Raw genomic sequence first — 17838 nt, forward strand, 5'->3', positions numbered from 1 at the left:
CTGATGTCATTACATAAATCATAACATAAGTCTTTATTTACTTTCTGATAACAACCATAACACCCCTATAAGTGTTTAATTTTGAATGGTTCATCCTAAAATTGCCAATAGTATAAGATATGGAATTGCATAATTTTGATTTAATTTTGAAGAAATCTTAAACTGGTAGCAGTCTTAGATCCTTCAGATTGCAAAGGAAACTCATTCTATCATTAATTTGAGCAATCTAAGACAATTTTGTTAATATTCAATATATTATATAGCACTTAATAATGTATACCATCTCTATATGCATTCAAGTTTTGGGATTCAGTCTTGTCTACACCTAAGGGGTACTCTATTCCATGGACAGGACTCCAGTTACAAGCTAGAACCTACAGTACCCTCATTGTCATATAATTAAATTTGTCATCCTACTGGGTACCTATTGAAACACTGCAAGGAAAGCAGAAACTGTAGAATAATGATTTACTCAACAATGCTTTTGAAGCAACACAATGTGGACCCTTGACCTTGAGGTTCAAAGTTCAAAGACTTACCCATCAAACCTTTATTCTGATATAGGAGAGGGGTGACACCTACCTGTGATAGAGGACCATGACAACCCTTCCATCAGCTTGTCTTTCAACAAGGTATTCCTCAAGCTCGTATTTAAGCCGTGTCCATAGCAGGGATGGAATGCGTACTGTGGTAGGATCCACAGGGGACCAGTACTGGTAAATCTCATCCAACACCTCATCATCGATAGACAGAATGTCTTCCAGTTCAGCATGGGATAATCCACTCCTACATGATATTCAAACAAAGCAATGTATAAACAGGGACTCGGTTTTATAATTATAAGGGGAGCAATAAAAAGCTCTCCTAGAACTATTAAGGAGAGCGGTAGAGGAGCACTTCAAAAAGCTCTTCTTCAACATACAAGGGGAGCTTTTTGCCCAATTAACAAAATGGATGGAGGAAATGTATGTACTATAAAATTACAATCAACAACCAAAGGAAGTATTTATAATTGTTTTACAATGTATTGTAATTAGATTGTGTGTTGTAAAACCTGTTTTAGTTAGGTTTTGACTTTGGCTAAAAGTTAAGTCACTGACAATTTTTTTTTTTTTTCGGGGGCTCCATTTTAATTTTTTTGTCAAATTTCGGGGGCTCTTTTTAAATGCTACTTTTTTGTATTTTGAGGAATACCTGTTCACTTATTAAGGAATTATTACTTTTTGTTTAATATTGTATGATTTTTAAAGTTATTTATCATGTTTAGAATCTTGGATGTGGGTGTGTGTGGATGGGTGGGTGTGTGTGGGTGTGTGTGACTGTGAGTTGGACTTGGATATAAATGAATTCAATATCTAATTTCTACTCCATTTATTCCAGTACAATACCCTAGTCAGCCATGTACATGTAATAAAGGCCCACTTACCCTAACTTTTCCTGAAGTTCTTTGAAAACGCAGATCTCCATGAAAATTTAATTTCTCTATGGGGGAGTTTAAATTTGGTGAGAATGTATTCATTAAGAACTTAAATATACATGACAATGAAGAAATCATCAAACTTTATTGGCAGTTTTGAATAATATTCCTGAAATGTAAACTCTGTCTGAAACAGAAAATCACCATCATTGAGGCCTTTACTGAGCGAATTGTCCCCCAGAGCTCTGGCAGAGAGACAGAGCTCCAACTGGCTAGCTAGTAAAAGCGCCAATGCGTGAGCCTGCCGCCGTCCTTGTAAAAAAGATGGAGCTTTGTTTGATGATTTATTGTCTGATATAATACCTCATCCCCTAGAAAAAGAAAACAAATGATTTTTTAGTTATAATTGATAAATTAGATAACTTATTTTGGAAGTTAATAAGCCGTTTTGAAAAGCAAAGCCGAATGACAACTCACCAATGCTAGGTTACTAGACTCTGGGATTTATTTCCTGTGTAATTCGAATTATTTTATCACAGAATTGTGATATCTGTAGGGGAACATGTGCATTCGAAATGGCACACGGTGGTAGTCACAATGGACCCCTATACATGCAACTCTTTCCCGACCGTTGCATTGATTTTTTTTTCCATACCTGGTACCATGTGTATGGAAATACGTGGTACAGAAAAAATAACGCAACTTCGGAATTTGAAACTGCGCTACTCGCTACTTTTAAGGCTTATTCGTGATTTTGAGTGTGGATTTTGGATGGTTTTTAAATGGTAAGCGGAGCTCGAGCATATGGCACTAGTGGGCCGTTGAGTTGTTATCACTCGGCAATAATTTCGGGGGCGACATTCAGATTTTATGTCGCCCCCGAAAGCATGATTTTGGGTGATTTCGAGGGCGACTTTAGGCATTTTCGCACAGGTCAGCTATCGCGAGGCGCGCTATTAATCGCGCTACCAAAAATGGATTAAGGCGCGCATGTAGCGCGCGATCGCTCTCGCGCGCCTTAAAATCGAGTCCCTGTATAAAGGTTGATGCTTGATGGGAGATTCATCAATAACTTTCAACTAAATTAGCCAGCACATCATATTCTACCAGTATATCATGTGTTCATATGCATGAAGATAACGAGAATAAAATGCAACTTGTTCATATATCACTTCAGACAATGCTTAATCTTAAAACTGCTAATTCCTTAAAGAAAAATCAGATGACTGCCATATTATATGGCATCTACTATGATAATTTACAATTCAATGTCAGCTAATGAAATAAAAAAGGTACACTAGTATGGCAATGCATCAATTTGAGAACTAGAAAAATCAGAAAGATGAAAAAAAAAACATGTGAATGCTTTTCCTAAATACTGACCTTGCAGCAGTAATGTAACCAAGTGCATGGGACACCAGCTTATAGCCAAACTGCCTCTCAAGTCTCTCAAAGAGTTTCCAGATAGCTTCCCTGACAGTGACAGCCAAGTCCTCTTCCTTGACCTTAGTATAAGACTCCCATCGACGTGCCTCTTCAAACAGGAGCTTCAAGAAGAGAGGCTGGGGACATTTCAGGAATGCTAGACAGAGAAGTGCAAAGATGTGTTGATAATAGATGAGTAAATAAGTAATTCCAATCTTGTAAAATATGAATATGAATATCTTGCCGAAGAACAATACTAGTGTCTTGGTATCAGTTGAACCCTCAAACTTACAGACTTATCCACTACACCATAACAGTGTTCCAGGATTTTATATCATAAACACTTCATTCCAAGAGATGGAATGATTAAAAAAAAACATTTGTCAATGATTAAATATAGGTAATACATTTTGATTGTCACATTCAAGTCCAGATAGGTAGATGGGTATGCTACTTTCATGTCAGAAAGGTTGTGGCTTTCATTGTTTGTCACTGCTTCTGCCTCATCTGCTAACATAAACCAATTTTAAATTAACTATATATCTGTTGCAATCTATTAACCTACCTGACCATTGGCCTTCCATGCTTCTTGAACTCTTAATATAACTATGTGGCATCGCATCTCTCTTGACAATAACAACTATCTAACTGATGCAATCTAGATCTGGCCTTTGGGTTTTCAATGCTTTCCTGGACCTTTTATTTGATTCAGTGAAATTTCAAATAATCTGGAAATTATACACATGCTAGCTCAAAATATCAATCTCATTGATCATGCAAAATACCAAGATCTGACAAGATAGAGACAGCAAAGAGAGAAGCTGCAAAAGAAACTCCACCTTTCTTGAGGATATTTTTCTGTTCTTCCGTCACTGCTCTCCCAATACCCTGCATCCATGTGTGCATGATCTCATCTCCAGTTCCTTCTGAGAGGGCTTCCACAGACAAGAAACATTCTTCATTACCCAGGAGCTGTCTCAGCTTGGGAAGAATGCCATACATGTCAGGAAGAGTAGACACCACTACACTGACTTTTGGAGGAAGGTTTCTTGGTAGCCATAGACATCTGAGTTGTATAGAAAAAAAAGGTGATTATTACAACAAAATATAATTGCATGAATAATATCAACAAGAAATATATTTGGCCTTAGCATACAAATAGTGTATTTTTCAATGCATGAATTGGTGGCAAATGCATGGGTTTCACAGCAACTGCATTAATTGACTGATGCTAGAAGCTGAAGAGTTTGTATTTCTTTAAGATAAGCATAAGGTATATGAAATAATATGTAAAAGAACATTATATCAAGAAGCAAAGCTGTGTATTACATGCAAACATCTAATAACTAATCATTACTAGATAATATTACAAAGTGAAATAATTGACGTGAAAGGGAATATACCTACTATCACCACACAATTTCATCATTTTTAAAATCTTGCTCAAGTGATTATAGAAGCAAAATAAAATGTTTCAAAAAAAAAGATGATGGCAATACTGCCCAACTTTGGCAAAAGGAAGCAAGTGACACATCAAATAATCGTTCTATGGAAAGATATTGAAGAAAATATGCTGTCAAATGCATTGACGCTTATTAGTCCGGGTTATAATTGAGCAAGGTGCCACACGGAAAAGGAGAAATTTTCATACAGTGCTTCTAGACCAGTTTTTTACGCTGAATATGAATATATGAGGTAACCAGGCTGTATCCTGAAAATTAACCCGTGAGGGCGCTTTTTTCAAAATGGCCGCCAAATTTTCAGAACATTTGAATTTTCGTACATAGATTTTGACATACACATTCCATTGCCACAAAATTAGTGTCATATGAAAGACAAATAAATTCCCTACAATTCGGTACTATTTATAGGTGATAAGTAGGTTATTTGGCTGAGATTTTTAGTAGAAAACTGCATTTTTCGTCATTTTTCCCAAAAATTGTAAATTTTGCAAATACATGATTTTATATAATTCTAAAAAAAATGAATCAATTACCTTGAAATGTTCCAGAAAACTTTATTGATATACTATTATCATGTGGATGAAATTCCAACTCTGTATCATTCTTCTTAGCAAATTTATAAGGTATCAAACTTGAATACTTCAATTTCAGAAATTTCGCTTTTTGTATGCATTTCCATAGACTAATACGTATAACATGTACATGTATAATATGTATAGTTTGATAAAATTTAAATGCAATTATCTCCGCTTTTTAACCACTTGGAGAGTTAAGAGTAGGCTTTTCTCTATCAGCTACATAAAAAAAATGTTGGCACATCAAGGCCTGACCCTCTCACGGGTTAGGGGTGTTGAAGACACCCCCCCCCCTTGCCCTTGGCTATATCATGTTGTTGTATATTGCCCCTTTGTTGGAAAAATCACTGTTTTTTGGAGCACCCATTGAAGCAAAAACAGGCATTTCTACTATACAGTACAGCCACTTTGATTGCTTTGAAACCACCTGGAGAGGAAAGAGTAGGCTTTGTTCTACCAGCTACATTCAAAGAAGTGGCACATCAAAGCCTACCCCTCTCGGGGGGGGGGGGGTGGGGAGGGCTTTTGCTTAATATTGCCAATTTATTCGAAAATTCACAATTTTGGACCCAACATTGAGGCCAAAAAGCGTTTGTGCTTTGTTATACACCCCATTTTATTGATTTGAAACCACTTAGAGAGAAAAGAGTAGAGTTTGTTCTACCAGCTACATATAAATAAGCGCTGGCACATCGAAACCTAGCCCTCTCAGGGGCTGTCTAAGTCACCCCCCCCCTATATCATGTATATTGCCGATGTATTGGATATTTTCACCATTTTGGATCACCCATTGAGGCAAAAGCGCGTTTCTACTATAGTACAGCCAATTTTCTTTTCTTGCAATGACTTAGAGAAGAGTAGGCTTTGCTCTATCAGCTACATATCAAGAAGTGTTGGCAAATCAAAGCCTATATCCCCTTCGGAATGTTCAGGGGGCTGTAGAATTTACCCCACCAATTTTCGGTAATTGACTATTTGTTGAAATGTCGCCATTTTGGAGCCCCCATTGAAGCAAAAAGGCGTCTCTGATATATAATTCTGCCACTTTATTGCCTTGAACCCACTTAGAGAGGAAAGAGTAGGCTTTGCTCTATTAGCTACATATAAAGAAGTGTTGGCAAATTGAAGCCTATCTCCTTCTGGCGGCTGTAGAAGTTACCCACTAATATTCGGTATTTGGCTATTTGTTGAAATGTCGCCATTTTGGAGCCCCCATTGAAGCAAAAAGGCGTCTCTGATATATAATTCTGCCACTTTTATTGCCTTGAAACCACTTAGAGAGGAAAGAATAGGCTTTGCTCTATCAGCTACATAATTTTGTGCTGGCAAATAAAAGTCTACCCCCTTCTGGGGGCTGTCGAAATCACCCCCCTCACCCTTTGCGTTATTGCCTATTTATTGGAAATTCACAATTTTTGAGCCCCCATTGAGGTAAAAAGGCATCTCTGATATATAGTTCTGCCACTTTTACTGCCTTGAAACCAATTAAGGAGGAAAGAATATGTTTTGCTGTATAAAGAAGTGCTGGCACATTGAATCTTACCCATCTGGGTGGCTGTCAAATCACCCCACCCCTCTTGCATTATTGCCTAATTATTTGAAAATTCACAATTTTTGAGCCCCCATTGAGGCGATATGCACTTCTGCTGTATATATAAAACACCCTATTTCATTTTCTTGAAACCACTTGGAGAGGAAAGAGTAGGTTCCCCTCTTTCAGCTATATATAACGAATTGCTGCCTGACCCACTTCAGGGGACTATAGATGTTACCCCACCTTTTTAAGATTTTTGCCAATTCATTGGAAAACTCGCCATTTTGGAGCCCCCATTGAGGCAAAAAAGTGTTTCTGGTATATAGTAGAGCCACTTCTTTATATGTAGCTGTGAGAGGAAAGCCTACTCTTTCCTCTCCAAGTAGTTTCAAGGCGGTTATAGTGGCAGAACTATATATCAGAACCGCCTTTTTGCCTCAATGGGGGCTCCAAAATGGTAAATTTTCCAATAAATAAGCAATAATGAAAAAGGGATGGGGTGATTTCAACAGCCCTCTGATGGGGATAGACTATTATTTGCGAGCATGTCTTTATATGTAGCTGTTAAAGCAAAGCCTAATCTTTTTCTCTCCAAGTGTTTTCAAGGGTGAAAAAAGGCAGAAACATAATCAGAAATTACTTTCTGCCTAAATGGGGGCTCCAAAATGGTGAATTTTCCAATAAATAGGCAATAATGCAAAAGGGATGGGGTGATTCAACAGCCTCCCGGAGGGGGTAGGCTTTGCCAGCACTTCTTTATATGTGGCTGATAAAGAAAAACCTATTCTTTCCTCCCTAAATGATTTCAAGGCATGTTAAAATGGCAGAACTATATATCAGAAACGCCTTTTTGCCTAAATGGGGGCTTCAAAATGGTGAATTTTTCAATAAATATGCTATAATGCAAAAGGGATGGGGTGATTTCAACAGCATCCCGGAGGGGGTAGACTTTTCTTTGCCAGCACTTGTTTATATGCAGCTGATAGAGCAAAGCCTACTCTTTCTTCTCCAAGTCATTGCAAGGCAATGAAATTGGCTGTACTATATAGTACAAACGCACTTTTGCCTCAATGGGTGATTCAAAATGGTGTAATTTCCAGTAAATAGGCAATATACATGATAATAGAGGGGGAGGGGTCGACTTAGACAGCCCCTGAGAGGGATAGGTTTCGATGTGCCAGCGTTTCTTAATAATATGTAGCTGATAGAGCAAAGCCTACGCTTTTCTCTCCAAGTAACTGCAAGAAAATAAAATTGGCTGTATGATATAGAAACGCCCTTATACCACAATGGGTGATCCAAAATGGTGAAATATCCAATAAATAGGCAATATACATGATATAGAGGAGGGGATGACTTAGACAGCCCCTGAGAGGGCTAGGGTTCGATGTGCTAGCGCTTATTCATATAGCTGGTAGAACGAACTCTACTCTCTCAAATCAATAAAATACTATAAAGCACAAACACTCTTTTGCCTCAATGTTGGGTCCAAAATGGTGAATTTCCAAATAAATTGGCAATAAGCAAAAGGGGGAGGGGTGATTTCCCCAGCGCCCCCCCCCCCCCCGAGAGGGGTTGGCTTCGATGTACGTGCCACTTCTTTTTATGTAGCTGGTAGAACAAACATGACAAAGCTTACTCTTTTCCTCTCCAAGTGGTTATAAAGTAATTAAAGTGGCTGTACTGTATAGCATAAATGCCTTTTGCCTAAATGGGTGCTTAAAAAAATAGTGATTTTCCAATAAAGGGGCAATATACAACAATATGATATAGCCAAAGGGGGTGGGGGGGGGGGGGCTTTGACACCCCCACCCCATGATAGTGTTAGGCCTCATTTGTGCCAACATTTTGTTTTATGTAGCTATAGAAAAAAGCCTATACTCTTAACTCTCCAAGTGGTTAAAAAGCGGAGATAATTGCATTCAAATTTTATTAAACTATACATTATACATATCATACATGTACATGTTATACGTATTAGTCTATGGAAATGCATACAAAAAGCGACATTTCTGAAATTGAAGTATTCAAGTTTGATGCCTTATAAATTTGATAAAAAGACTGATACAGAGTTGGAATTTCATCCACATGATAATAGTATATCAATAAAGTTTTCTGGAACATTTCAAGGTGATTGATTCATTTTTCTTAGAATTATGTAAAATCATGTATTTGCAAAATTTACAATTTTTGGGAAAAAATGACAAAAAATGCAGTTTTCTACTAAAAATCTCAGCCAAATGACCTACTTATCACCCATAAATAGTACCAAATTGTAGGGAATTTATTTGTCTTTCAAATGACACTAATTTTGTGGCAATGGAATGTGTATGTCAAAATCTATGTACGAAAATTCAAATGTTCTGAAAATTTGGCGGCCATTTTGAAAAAAGCGCCCTCACGGGTTAATTTTCAGGATACAGCCTGGTTACCTCATATATTCATATTCAGCGTAAAAAACTGGTCTAGAAGCACTGTATGAAAATTTCTCCTTTTCCGTGTGGCACCTTGCTCAATTATAACCCGGACTATATGTAAATGACGAACAAACATTGCTCATTTACAACAAATCATACTTTTGTAACTTGCTTCCTTTTGCCAAAGTACGGCAGAATAGCTTATGTATTCATAGGAAGAAAAAAAACAAATGATTGTGTGATCACAAGTACATTCGAGAAAAAATTGTTTACCTATGAGCGCTATGGGCACTTTCAAGCTGATCTAGAGAATCAAGCATGATGATCAGGTGCCTGTCACAGGTAGAGGAGACTTTCTCCAAAAGCGAATGAAAATATGGGAAAAGTTCCTTTGGCCTCCTCTCAATAAGTTCGCTGCTGTCATAGATTTGATAAGCAGCGCATATCTGCTTTGCTATGGACAGGATGACATTGATGATTGTTGAGCTTTGAGAGGTAGTACCAAGAAACCTGGACACCACCACACAAGGATGTCCAAGATGCTTCTGAGCATTCTCCTGTACCATAGCCATGATGGATGTCTTCCCGCTTCCGGATGGACCGTGGATCGCAATGGGCTTCCTGAACTTCTCATCTTTGATTTTCTCGAAGATGGCATGGATGATGTCCTCACAGCCGTGAAAGTTGATGCACTTGGAACGGCAGAATTCAGCATGGTTACAGACTTCTATGAAAAGTTCATCTTTACTTAGTTCGTAGTGGGTGTACTTTGTCTTGGCATTCTTGATGAGGTTGATGGTATTGTTTGTTACAGCATTAGAGAACTGATCAAGGTAGGTTCTATGATCTGAACGAGAGGGGTCAACACCCTTGGGAGACCACTTCACATTGAACTGGTGAATGTTCTGCTCATTCAAGCGTTTTGTTGCATATTGGTCTTTGAGATCTCCTAGAAGTTCCTTAGCATCCCCCTGCACCCTGTTCTCACTATCTAAATCACAGAACCTGAAAATGAAAAATATCCAACAATCAGAACTAGCAACATCTAATATCCTGTGAGGGTTAACAATATGTTAAATATAAAACCTAATATAAAATGTTCTTATAGAACTGCTGTTATAATAGCTTTTGCTGTTTCATGTTCTATTCAAATTAGACTGACTTTTTCTACACAATACCCACATAATATGAATTGTCAGAGCATGATATACAGGTATAAAATAAAATACAACAGAAACATAATAATCATAAATGTAATATTCCACTTTTATAATGCACTTCATACACTGACACAAAGTCTCTTAGTGCTTTGAAGATATATCATTACCCAGGTCATCTGGTGTTGGCTTGCCTACACACATTTTATGCACTTTCTTTCCTCCCTGGGGAACATTCTAACAAAAGTTTCCAAACACAATTGCTAGACATATTGCATACAGGCTTTCGCATTCTACCAGGTACCCATTTAATACCTGGGTGAATAGTGGCAAAGTATGGATGCTAGGATGCTAGGCTGCGGTGGGATGTGAACACATGACCCTCTGATTACAAGGCGAGAGTCAGAACCACTCCCCAAGCAATGCTTCTCCTACTTACTTGCTGGTATTTGTTTTTCCAAGATGCTCCTCCAGATCTGTGATTGTTCTCAATACCCCTACACAGTGATCATCAGGATTCTTGGAATCAAGTGCCTCTCTCACTTCTTGTTCAGTCACTGCAAATGAAAGGGGAATTGTGTTATGCTTTGCAATCAATTTACACTGTATAGTTGGTACATGTGATTGTCCAAAGTCGAACATTGCCATCATCAAGCTAGGGTGTGCACGTATCAGGATTGCTCACTTGGTAGTTATGTGCTCTACTACCAACAGCCCTAATAATATAGAGCATTTTTAAGAAACTATTACACCACACCATGCATTCCTTAAAACACTCAGTGATTTAGCATCCAATTTCCATGCATAAAAAAGAGAAATGCCAAGCAATTTGATGCTACATGTTATGCCTTTTCATCTGAATGCAACTTTGCTCTTAAAGGTCAAGTCCACCCCAGAAAAATGCTGATTTGAATAGAGAAAAATCAAACAAGCATAAAGCTGAAAATTTCATCAAACTCTGATGTAAAATATAAAATGTAAAACATGTGCATATATCTGTTTTGTGAAATTAAGCGAAACTTCAAAATATCATAACTTTTTTACTTTAAATCTCATTTTGATGAAATTTTCAGTGTTATGCTTGTTGGATTTTTCTCTTTTTATTCCAATCAACTGTTAGTTGGGGTGGACTTGTCCTTTAAAGTTTTACTTTACCTGACATAAAAAATGTTTGCTTCTCAGCCTCAGTGATCTGTCCAGCCTTCCCGGCATCGGAAGCTGCTCTCCTGAGTATACTGACGAGCTGATCGGAGATGGTTGACCACTGCTTCCTGACCTGCTCCATGATCGGTTGAAGAACATAGACGGGAGGAACTGTGTTATCATCCCGTAGATACCACGATGAGAGAAGATTGATGTGATCCCCATTGGTGACATGTTCACTGAGAATACCATACATGCTAGCAGGTATAGTGGCTGGTATGGGACGATAGCCATAACGCTGACCAAGGATGAACTACAAGTACAAGAGACGTGTATTACAATGAAAAAATCAATAAAATGAATTCATGGCATAAAAGGAGGTTGATTTCAATACAAAAGGATATCAAAATGTGACTTTTATATGTATATTTGGATTGCAATAATACAACGATGGGGAAAATTTGAAGTAAATTTTTTCTTAATTCATACATCTTGTGATTTAGTTCTATTACATTAAAAAATTATAATCCGGTTATGAAGACTTTAAGGTGGACTCTTGTTCATGAAATTTTTGAGATAAGAGGTAGAATGCAGTAAAATTGTGCCCTTCATCAATCTGTTAGATTGAAGGCCTTCCAGTGAGAAGGGCCATTATAGTCCCCCCTCAAAAAAGGATTTTAAAAACTATAATAACAGAAATATTTTTGTTTTAATACAGCATGGACATGTACATGAAAGTGGAAATATTGACAAAGCTAGATGAGCAATATTTGCGAAAAGAGGTGCAGAGTTGTTGTGGCTAAGTGGATAAGTATGGGTTTAAATCCCATTGCAGCATTCATGTTCATTGGCAAGGCATTTATCTACATTTGCCACTCTCCACCCAGGTGTAGTAAATGGGTACCAAGTTGGAAGGAATTCCCTGAATGCTCGATGCGCCTGATTGGGGAAGCCATGCTTAAGCGGGGGTAATAGTATGTATTCCTTAGAAATATTGTATTAAGCGATATATATATATATGTTGTATATTATTATTACTTATTGAAAAATAAAACCTTGAAAATCCAGCTTTATAAGAGACAGAACACAACATGACATAGTAAAGTAAAGGTCTCACCAGAAAGTTTGGCCCCATCGAGACATTCTGACATTTCTGTATCTCCCTGAGACAGATCTGGGAGGTAGTGTGATCAGTAGATGCTTCATCTCGGACACCCCATCGCATATCAACCAGCTGGAAGTCAAGATCATTGTTCTTACACCACCACCAAACAGTCGGGTATACTTCATTCAACAACACATTCCTCTCCGCTTCAGCATCTTGGTTTTTAAGAAATTAAAAAAGAGGAATAAAGTTTATATACCAAAGTCTGAGCTATATATAAATATCTCAAATTATTAAACTCATATCTGTCTTCAATCCCATTTCAGACAAGATATTATAGTCACCTCATTTATGCTAATAAATGTGCATTTACATTTGGGGGTGTTGCAAGAAAATATTTGCAATCAATTGCACATTTCTAATGCTAATTTACAATTAATATATCAATTGTAACTATATCAAAATTAATTTTTACTTCTTGTTGCAAAGAGCAGACCAGCAACAAAGTGTCAATTTGTAATTTATTGTCACAGGCTTATGATTAATTTTTAGACCTAAAATTGGTTTGCAATCGATTTAGATTAGAGTCTAAAAAATTGTCCAAAGGTGAGCAGACATTGATAATTAACATCATCTTGATTTCATTCATACATCATTTTATATAATGCAACTCTTGAACCCCCCCCCAAAAAAAAGTGCCTATTTCTTTGAAAATTCAATCTTTTTTGGTGGCTACTGTCGACATCCCCCCTATCATCCATTGACTTTGTACTATGAAATGTTCTTGACCAAACATTTTGTCATGCCTTGTATTCATGAACAAGCGTTTATTTTATAGCAAGAAATATTACCAAGGGATTCTACTGAAGAAAGCGGGAATACATTTATCCTTACCAACAAAGGTTGAGCTGACAAATATCCTGACAACCTTTGGAGGGAGTTCAGGTACCGTTGTGTAGCCGGAGTATATTGACTGCTTTATCTTCAAATCCCCTTCCCCATCAGCCATTTTTGGCTTGATCACCACCTGAAAAATTAAAACAATACAAATAAAAGAATGTAATTTGACATGAAAAAGAATAACTTAGATTTGTATGCATGCGTTCCAAACATTCAGTAAAATGAAAATGAAATAAATGAAGTGGCATATATTCAATTTGTATATTCAACCTGTTGCCTCGGTAAGTAGTATTTTTCGAGAAGTCAGACAAGGTTAAAAGTTACAGTATCAGTTTTATTCCAAGTGTCCAAATATGAAGTGTATGAAGAGTGTCAAATACCACATACACTCTGCTTAAACAGGAAGTAAAGTATGTTTGAGGTAAAGCTGTACTACTGTAATTTGCATTGTTTGAAAGTGCAACTGGTAATCCTCTGTTTTTAACAAGCAGGAAATACAATGTGAACATAACATGCAATCTATTAAGTGAACTATACAAAGTCAATAGTATCTACATATAGTAACAATAAGGCTTACTTTCAATTATGCAAGTCAATTCAGGCTGGTCAAATAATACTGATTGCACCTTTACCGATAAGCAGACTAAATGATTTGTACTGTATGCCATAGGAAACAATCAGCCTGTGATGACATTGCATAACTTCCCTTCAATCACCTGAACAGGAAGAGACTCATGTGAGTAATGATTCAAGGAGTTGTAGCCTATATTACATCAAATACCACACAAAACCGGTGTCATGAACTTCACAAAGTGTAAAGTAATTTAGTGCTGAAACTAGTCAACTGATTTATTTTGTGCAACACAGTTCTAGGCAATTAATCAAAATAATGTTTCCATAGATATACCTCTAGAATGACAGATATTACGCTCTGAATATTACCTAGCTATAGGCAAACAATGAAAATGTACTTTTACATTTCATTTGAATCCATATAACAGAATGGTAAGCAATCGGTCAGATCTTATGCTAATATTTAAAAATATCATCTGCATCCCTTAAATTGGTAGAAACTTTAAAAGATTGTTACCCGGCTGCTTCAAAAATTACAAAAATAATGTAAGTCTTATATTATTCATATCATTGAAATTCTCTTCATAATCCTGCTACCTATTGTGACAAATATTCAAAATGTTATGTACATAAATGCAAACAGTGACTGAGGTTAAAGGTATTGTAACGTAACAATGTAACATGAGTAAGGGTGCAACATGAGTAACAAAAAAAAAATCTGAATTACACACATAAAGTCTGTTTTTTTGTAACAAATGTTCCACAACACAGCTAGAATATGGACTAGTTAATGAGATACAGTACCTTAGTAAAACTTCTTCAATTTGAAGAACTCCCTGAATAATGGATAAATGGAAAATTGCTTTCAAAATTATACTAAAAGTAATAAATTCTAAGTACTGGAAATTAGGGGAAAATTTGGTGTCCATTGTAACACATGTACCGCATGCATTTTGCAGGGGTCATAGTTCTGTTAATTTTATAATCTGCAATCAAATACTCATATACAGAAATCTATTGCATATAGATCTATAAAACAGATGAATAAAATCAATAGAAATATATATTTTAAAAAATGTGGCAGCCACTTTCTTTTTGGTGTCCTCGTTAGGACACTGTGTAACAAATATTCCATTTATTTTTAGAGGTAGGAGAAATCTGAGAAGAAATGAACACATCCATGTTTAACTGGCAGGATATAATCATATGTAACCACAAACTAAAAATTTTTGCATGAAGAAAATAAGCTAATTCTCTAATTCATGTAGCAATTTGTTATGGTGGACACCAAGCATAATTCATAAAAATGCCAATAGAAACCCATACATGTATGTAAGAAAATTAAATTATGTTCATATCATTGGAGACTGCTTGCCTTGAACCTTCTCCTCTGGCAGTATATCTCATGAATGTTTGATTACTCAGTGTGTTCAGAGCATTTTTTTATAAAGGAATTTATATTTTCATTCTGTCACACTTTCCCTCCCCAGTATTGTAAAATTACTCATATGATTAGACACATTAATTTCGATTAAGTGCTAACTCAGGGCTCGACATTAGCAGTGGCCCGGGCCAACCAAAAAAAAGAGAGTCGGGCCACCAAAATTCTGTAAAAGCCCACACTTGGTGGCCCGGTTGGGCTACCAAAATTTTGATGAATTGTAATGTTTTCTATTGTTTTAGGACCACCATCTTTGCTTTGCGGGCCACCAAAAATATGAAATTGCTGATTTTAGTTGACTGATCGGGCCACCAAGAAAAAAAAGTTAGTGCGGAGCCATGGCTAACTTCAGTCAGTAGAGCTGTTCCAAAGAAAGCCTGATCTGGCTGAAAAAGAAGAACAAAGTAAAGATAAAAAAGAAAAGAAAAGAGAACAAAAAGAAAGAAAATAAACTTTAAAAAAAGAGAAACAAAAGTATATTAATCTATATTTTGATGTTTGTATTTAGAACTTTGATGTTTTCCAGGAAATAATGTTAGGTTTACTTCAAAGTTATGGAAGTTTTAGCACTTAGAGTATAGACTACCCACATTTTTTTCCGGCTGGGGGAATGAAATAACAAATATTTTAATTTTCCCCTCATCGTCCTATGAAACAAAGAAGTGAACATGTGGTATTAGCATTGCTTTTAACATTTGAATGGCATGCTGAGCTGAGGTAAGCCTTAGTAATTTTTACGATGAGATTTAACATTTCAACAGCAATAATAATGGCAATATCCCCCCAATTTACTTTTGTCGAAACATAGTTCTAACATAAAATGAGATGATCATGATTGGCAGCGTAAACCATATTTGCAGGCGTCATCAGGTGCAATTGCCCCTTTAACTTTTAATCAAAGATGTGTTCCCAATTTTACCTAGGCCTAGTTAAGTTCCATCGATGTAGAATCTATTCAAATTAAGACTCGATAAGTTTTGGTGGTCTGAGCGTTTCAATCTTCAATGATAAAAAAAAGCGACTCTACCCTCCACGTGTGCAAGTTTTTGCTCTTGTCAGTAGAGGCGCTGGTCAGAAAATTGGGATTGTCCCAGTTTACAGGGACTGTCTCAGTTTTTAAAGATTTCTTCACACAAGAAATCTAGTAAAGTTCATTCACCTGTCAAGAGCGGACACCAATCAAGTGCGCTAGTCAATGTAAATATATCAGGTTTCATAACAAGATTATTGGAAGACGGTAAGTCATGAAAACTAGACGGAGAATTGGGGGGAATTGAGGTCACTGAATCTATTTTTAGCACTCCCAATTCCCGTAATTGATGTCTTTGTCCCGTAGGGGGAAGTGAAAAAAAAAAAAAAAACATCCCCGATCCCCAGCCATAGGCATAAACAGGAGTCTCAATTTATCAAGACATAATTTGTCTTGGTTTATGAGGATATCCTTGTTTTCTGGGACAATCCCATTTTTTTAACCAGCGCCTCTACTGCTTGTAGTTGTATAGGCCTACCCAGTTGTTGTGTGTCCGGACGATCAATTTAAGAATGTCATTTGAAAAAAAATTTACAAAAAAATACAAGCAAAGTTTCATCATATTTTTAGTGTAATCCAAAGACAAAAAAGAAGGCTTCAAAAATGTAAAGTGTCCGGACACCTGACCCCCCCCCCCCCATCCTGTAATAAGAAATCGTATGGAGATCGAGGTCAACAGGCAATGACAGGATACCGGTACCTCTCACCTTGTAACCTGATGATGAAGTTAATGCCCGAGCCGCAGCCGTAGAAACCAACGCAACCCCTCATGCCTAGCACAAGCGGCACAACCCATCGGGATATCGGCGGCCGGCCGCGCCGCCGCGCCTCCCCGAGCCACGGACAGAGCTTCCTATCCTAGCAACAACAGCTTACAGAACAGAAGAAAGAAAACACGGCGGCTGGTCACCGCGATCACGAACGATAATCTCACAATTTCACGACTTGTTACCAGTATAATCTACCGTATCTCAAACCTGAGACAAACCCTAAATATATAGCCAAACTGAATACAACCTCACCTTTCCAAAGAACCATGCATAATCTGACTGTCGGCGTTAATCAAACCGTACCGAGGCTTGGCCGAGAAGACAGGTATGAGAATATGCGGCCGAATTTGCGTGGACGTCTTGAACGGAAACTACGAAGAGCCGGGGGGGGGGGGGGATCCCAGGGGGAGGGGCAGATGGTTTATTTCCAATTCGCCTATTGCCAATTCTACTAACATATGGTCTACCATCAGTTCGTCCAATACCCACATGGTCTAATCGCCATTTCGTCCACCCACTATTCATCTAATAACCAGTTGGTCCAATTGCCATTTAGTCCATATATATAGGCCTACCATTATTTAAATTGTGCAAAAATGAAAAAGATATTAAACCAATTGGTCAGGGACCGTGGAACGGTTTTCAAAGTGGGGGGGGGGGGGGGGGTGAACATGCAAAAAAATCACAACCATATGGTAATTTTTACGTTTTTGTACACAGTTTTCGAAAAAGTGGGGGGGGGGGCTGAAGACCCCCCCCCCTGCTGGTTATGAGACGAAATTGTCATAGACGAAAGGGTGATTAGATAAAGTGATGATTGAACCAAATGGTTAATGGACTAAATGTTTGTTAGATGACTCAGAAATGTTGATGGACGTATGTAATAGA

General features: G+C 37.3%; 1 protein-coding gene across 4 annotated transcripts in view; it reads right to left on the minus strand.

Moving 5' to 3' along the window:
- Positions 1 to 17289, minus strand: part of LOC129257545 (NACHT domain- and WD repeat-containing protein 1-like) — a 32214-nt gene extending 14925 nt beyond the window's left edge. Inside the window, exons 1-10 of one of the 4 annotated variants that reach the window (XM_064096705.1) lie at positions 17203 to 17289; positions 14514 to 14545; positions 13131 to 13263; positions 12249 to 12451; positions 11144 to 11444; positions 10428 to 10545; positions 9105 to 9836; positions 3682 to 3908; positions 2801 to 2999; positions 583 to 786 (exon numbers count right to left, since the gene is read on the minus strand). In XM_064096705.1, the coding sequence (XP_063952775.1) occupies positions 583 to 786; positions 2801 to 2999; positions 3682 to 3908; positions 9105 to 9836; positions 10428 to 10545; positions 11144 to 11444; positions 12249 to 12451; positions 13131 to 13245 (2099 nt within the window). In that variant the 5' untranslated portion in view covers positions 13246 to 13263; positions 14514 to 14545; positions 17203 to 17289. Of the gene's footprint in view, positions 1 to 582; positions 787 to 2800; positions 3000 to 3681; positions 3909 to 9104; positions 9837 to 10427; positions 10546 to 11143; positions 11445 to 12248; positions 12452 to 13130; positions 13264 to 13713; positions 13796 to 14513; positions 14546 to 16887; positions 16905 to 17202 lie in introns of those variants that run through there. The other 3 variants (XM_064096706.1, XM_054895898.2, XM_054895897.2) reach the window with 3 other exon arrangements.
- Between the last annotated feature and the right edge of the window lie 549 nt (positions 17290 to 17838).

Source organism: Lytechinus pictus, chromosome 3, assembly GCF_037042905.1.
Source record: "Lytechinus pictus isolate F3 Inbred chromosome 3, Lp3.0, whole genome shotgun sequence".
NCBI classification, from domain to species: Eukaryota; Metazoa; Echinodermata; class Echinoidea; order Temnopleuroida; family Toxopneustidae; genus Lytechinus; species Lytechinus pictus.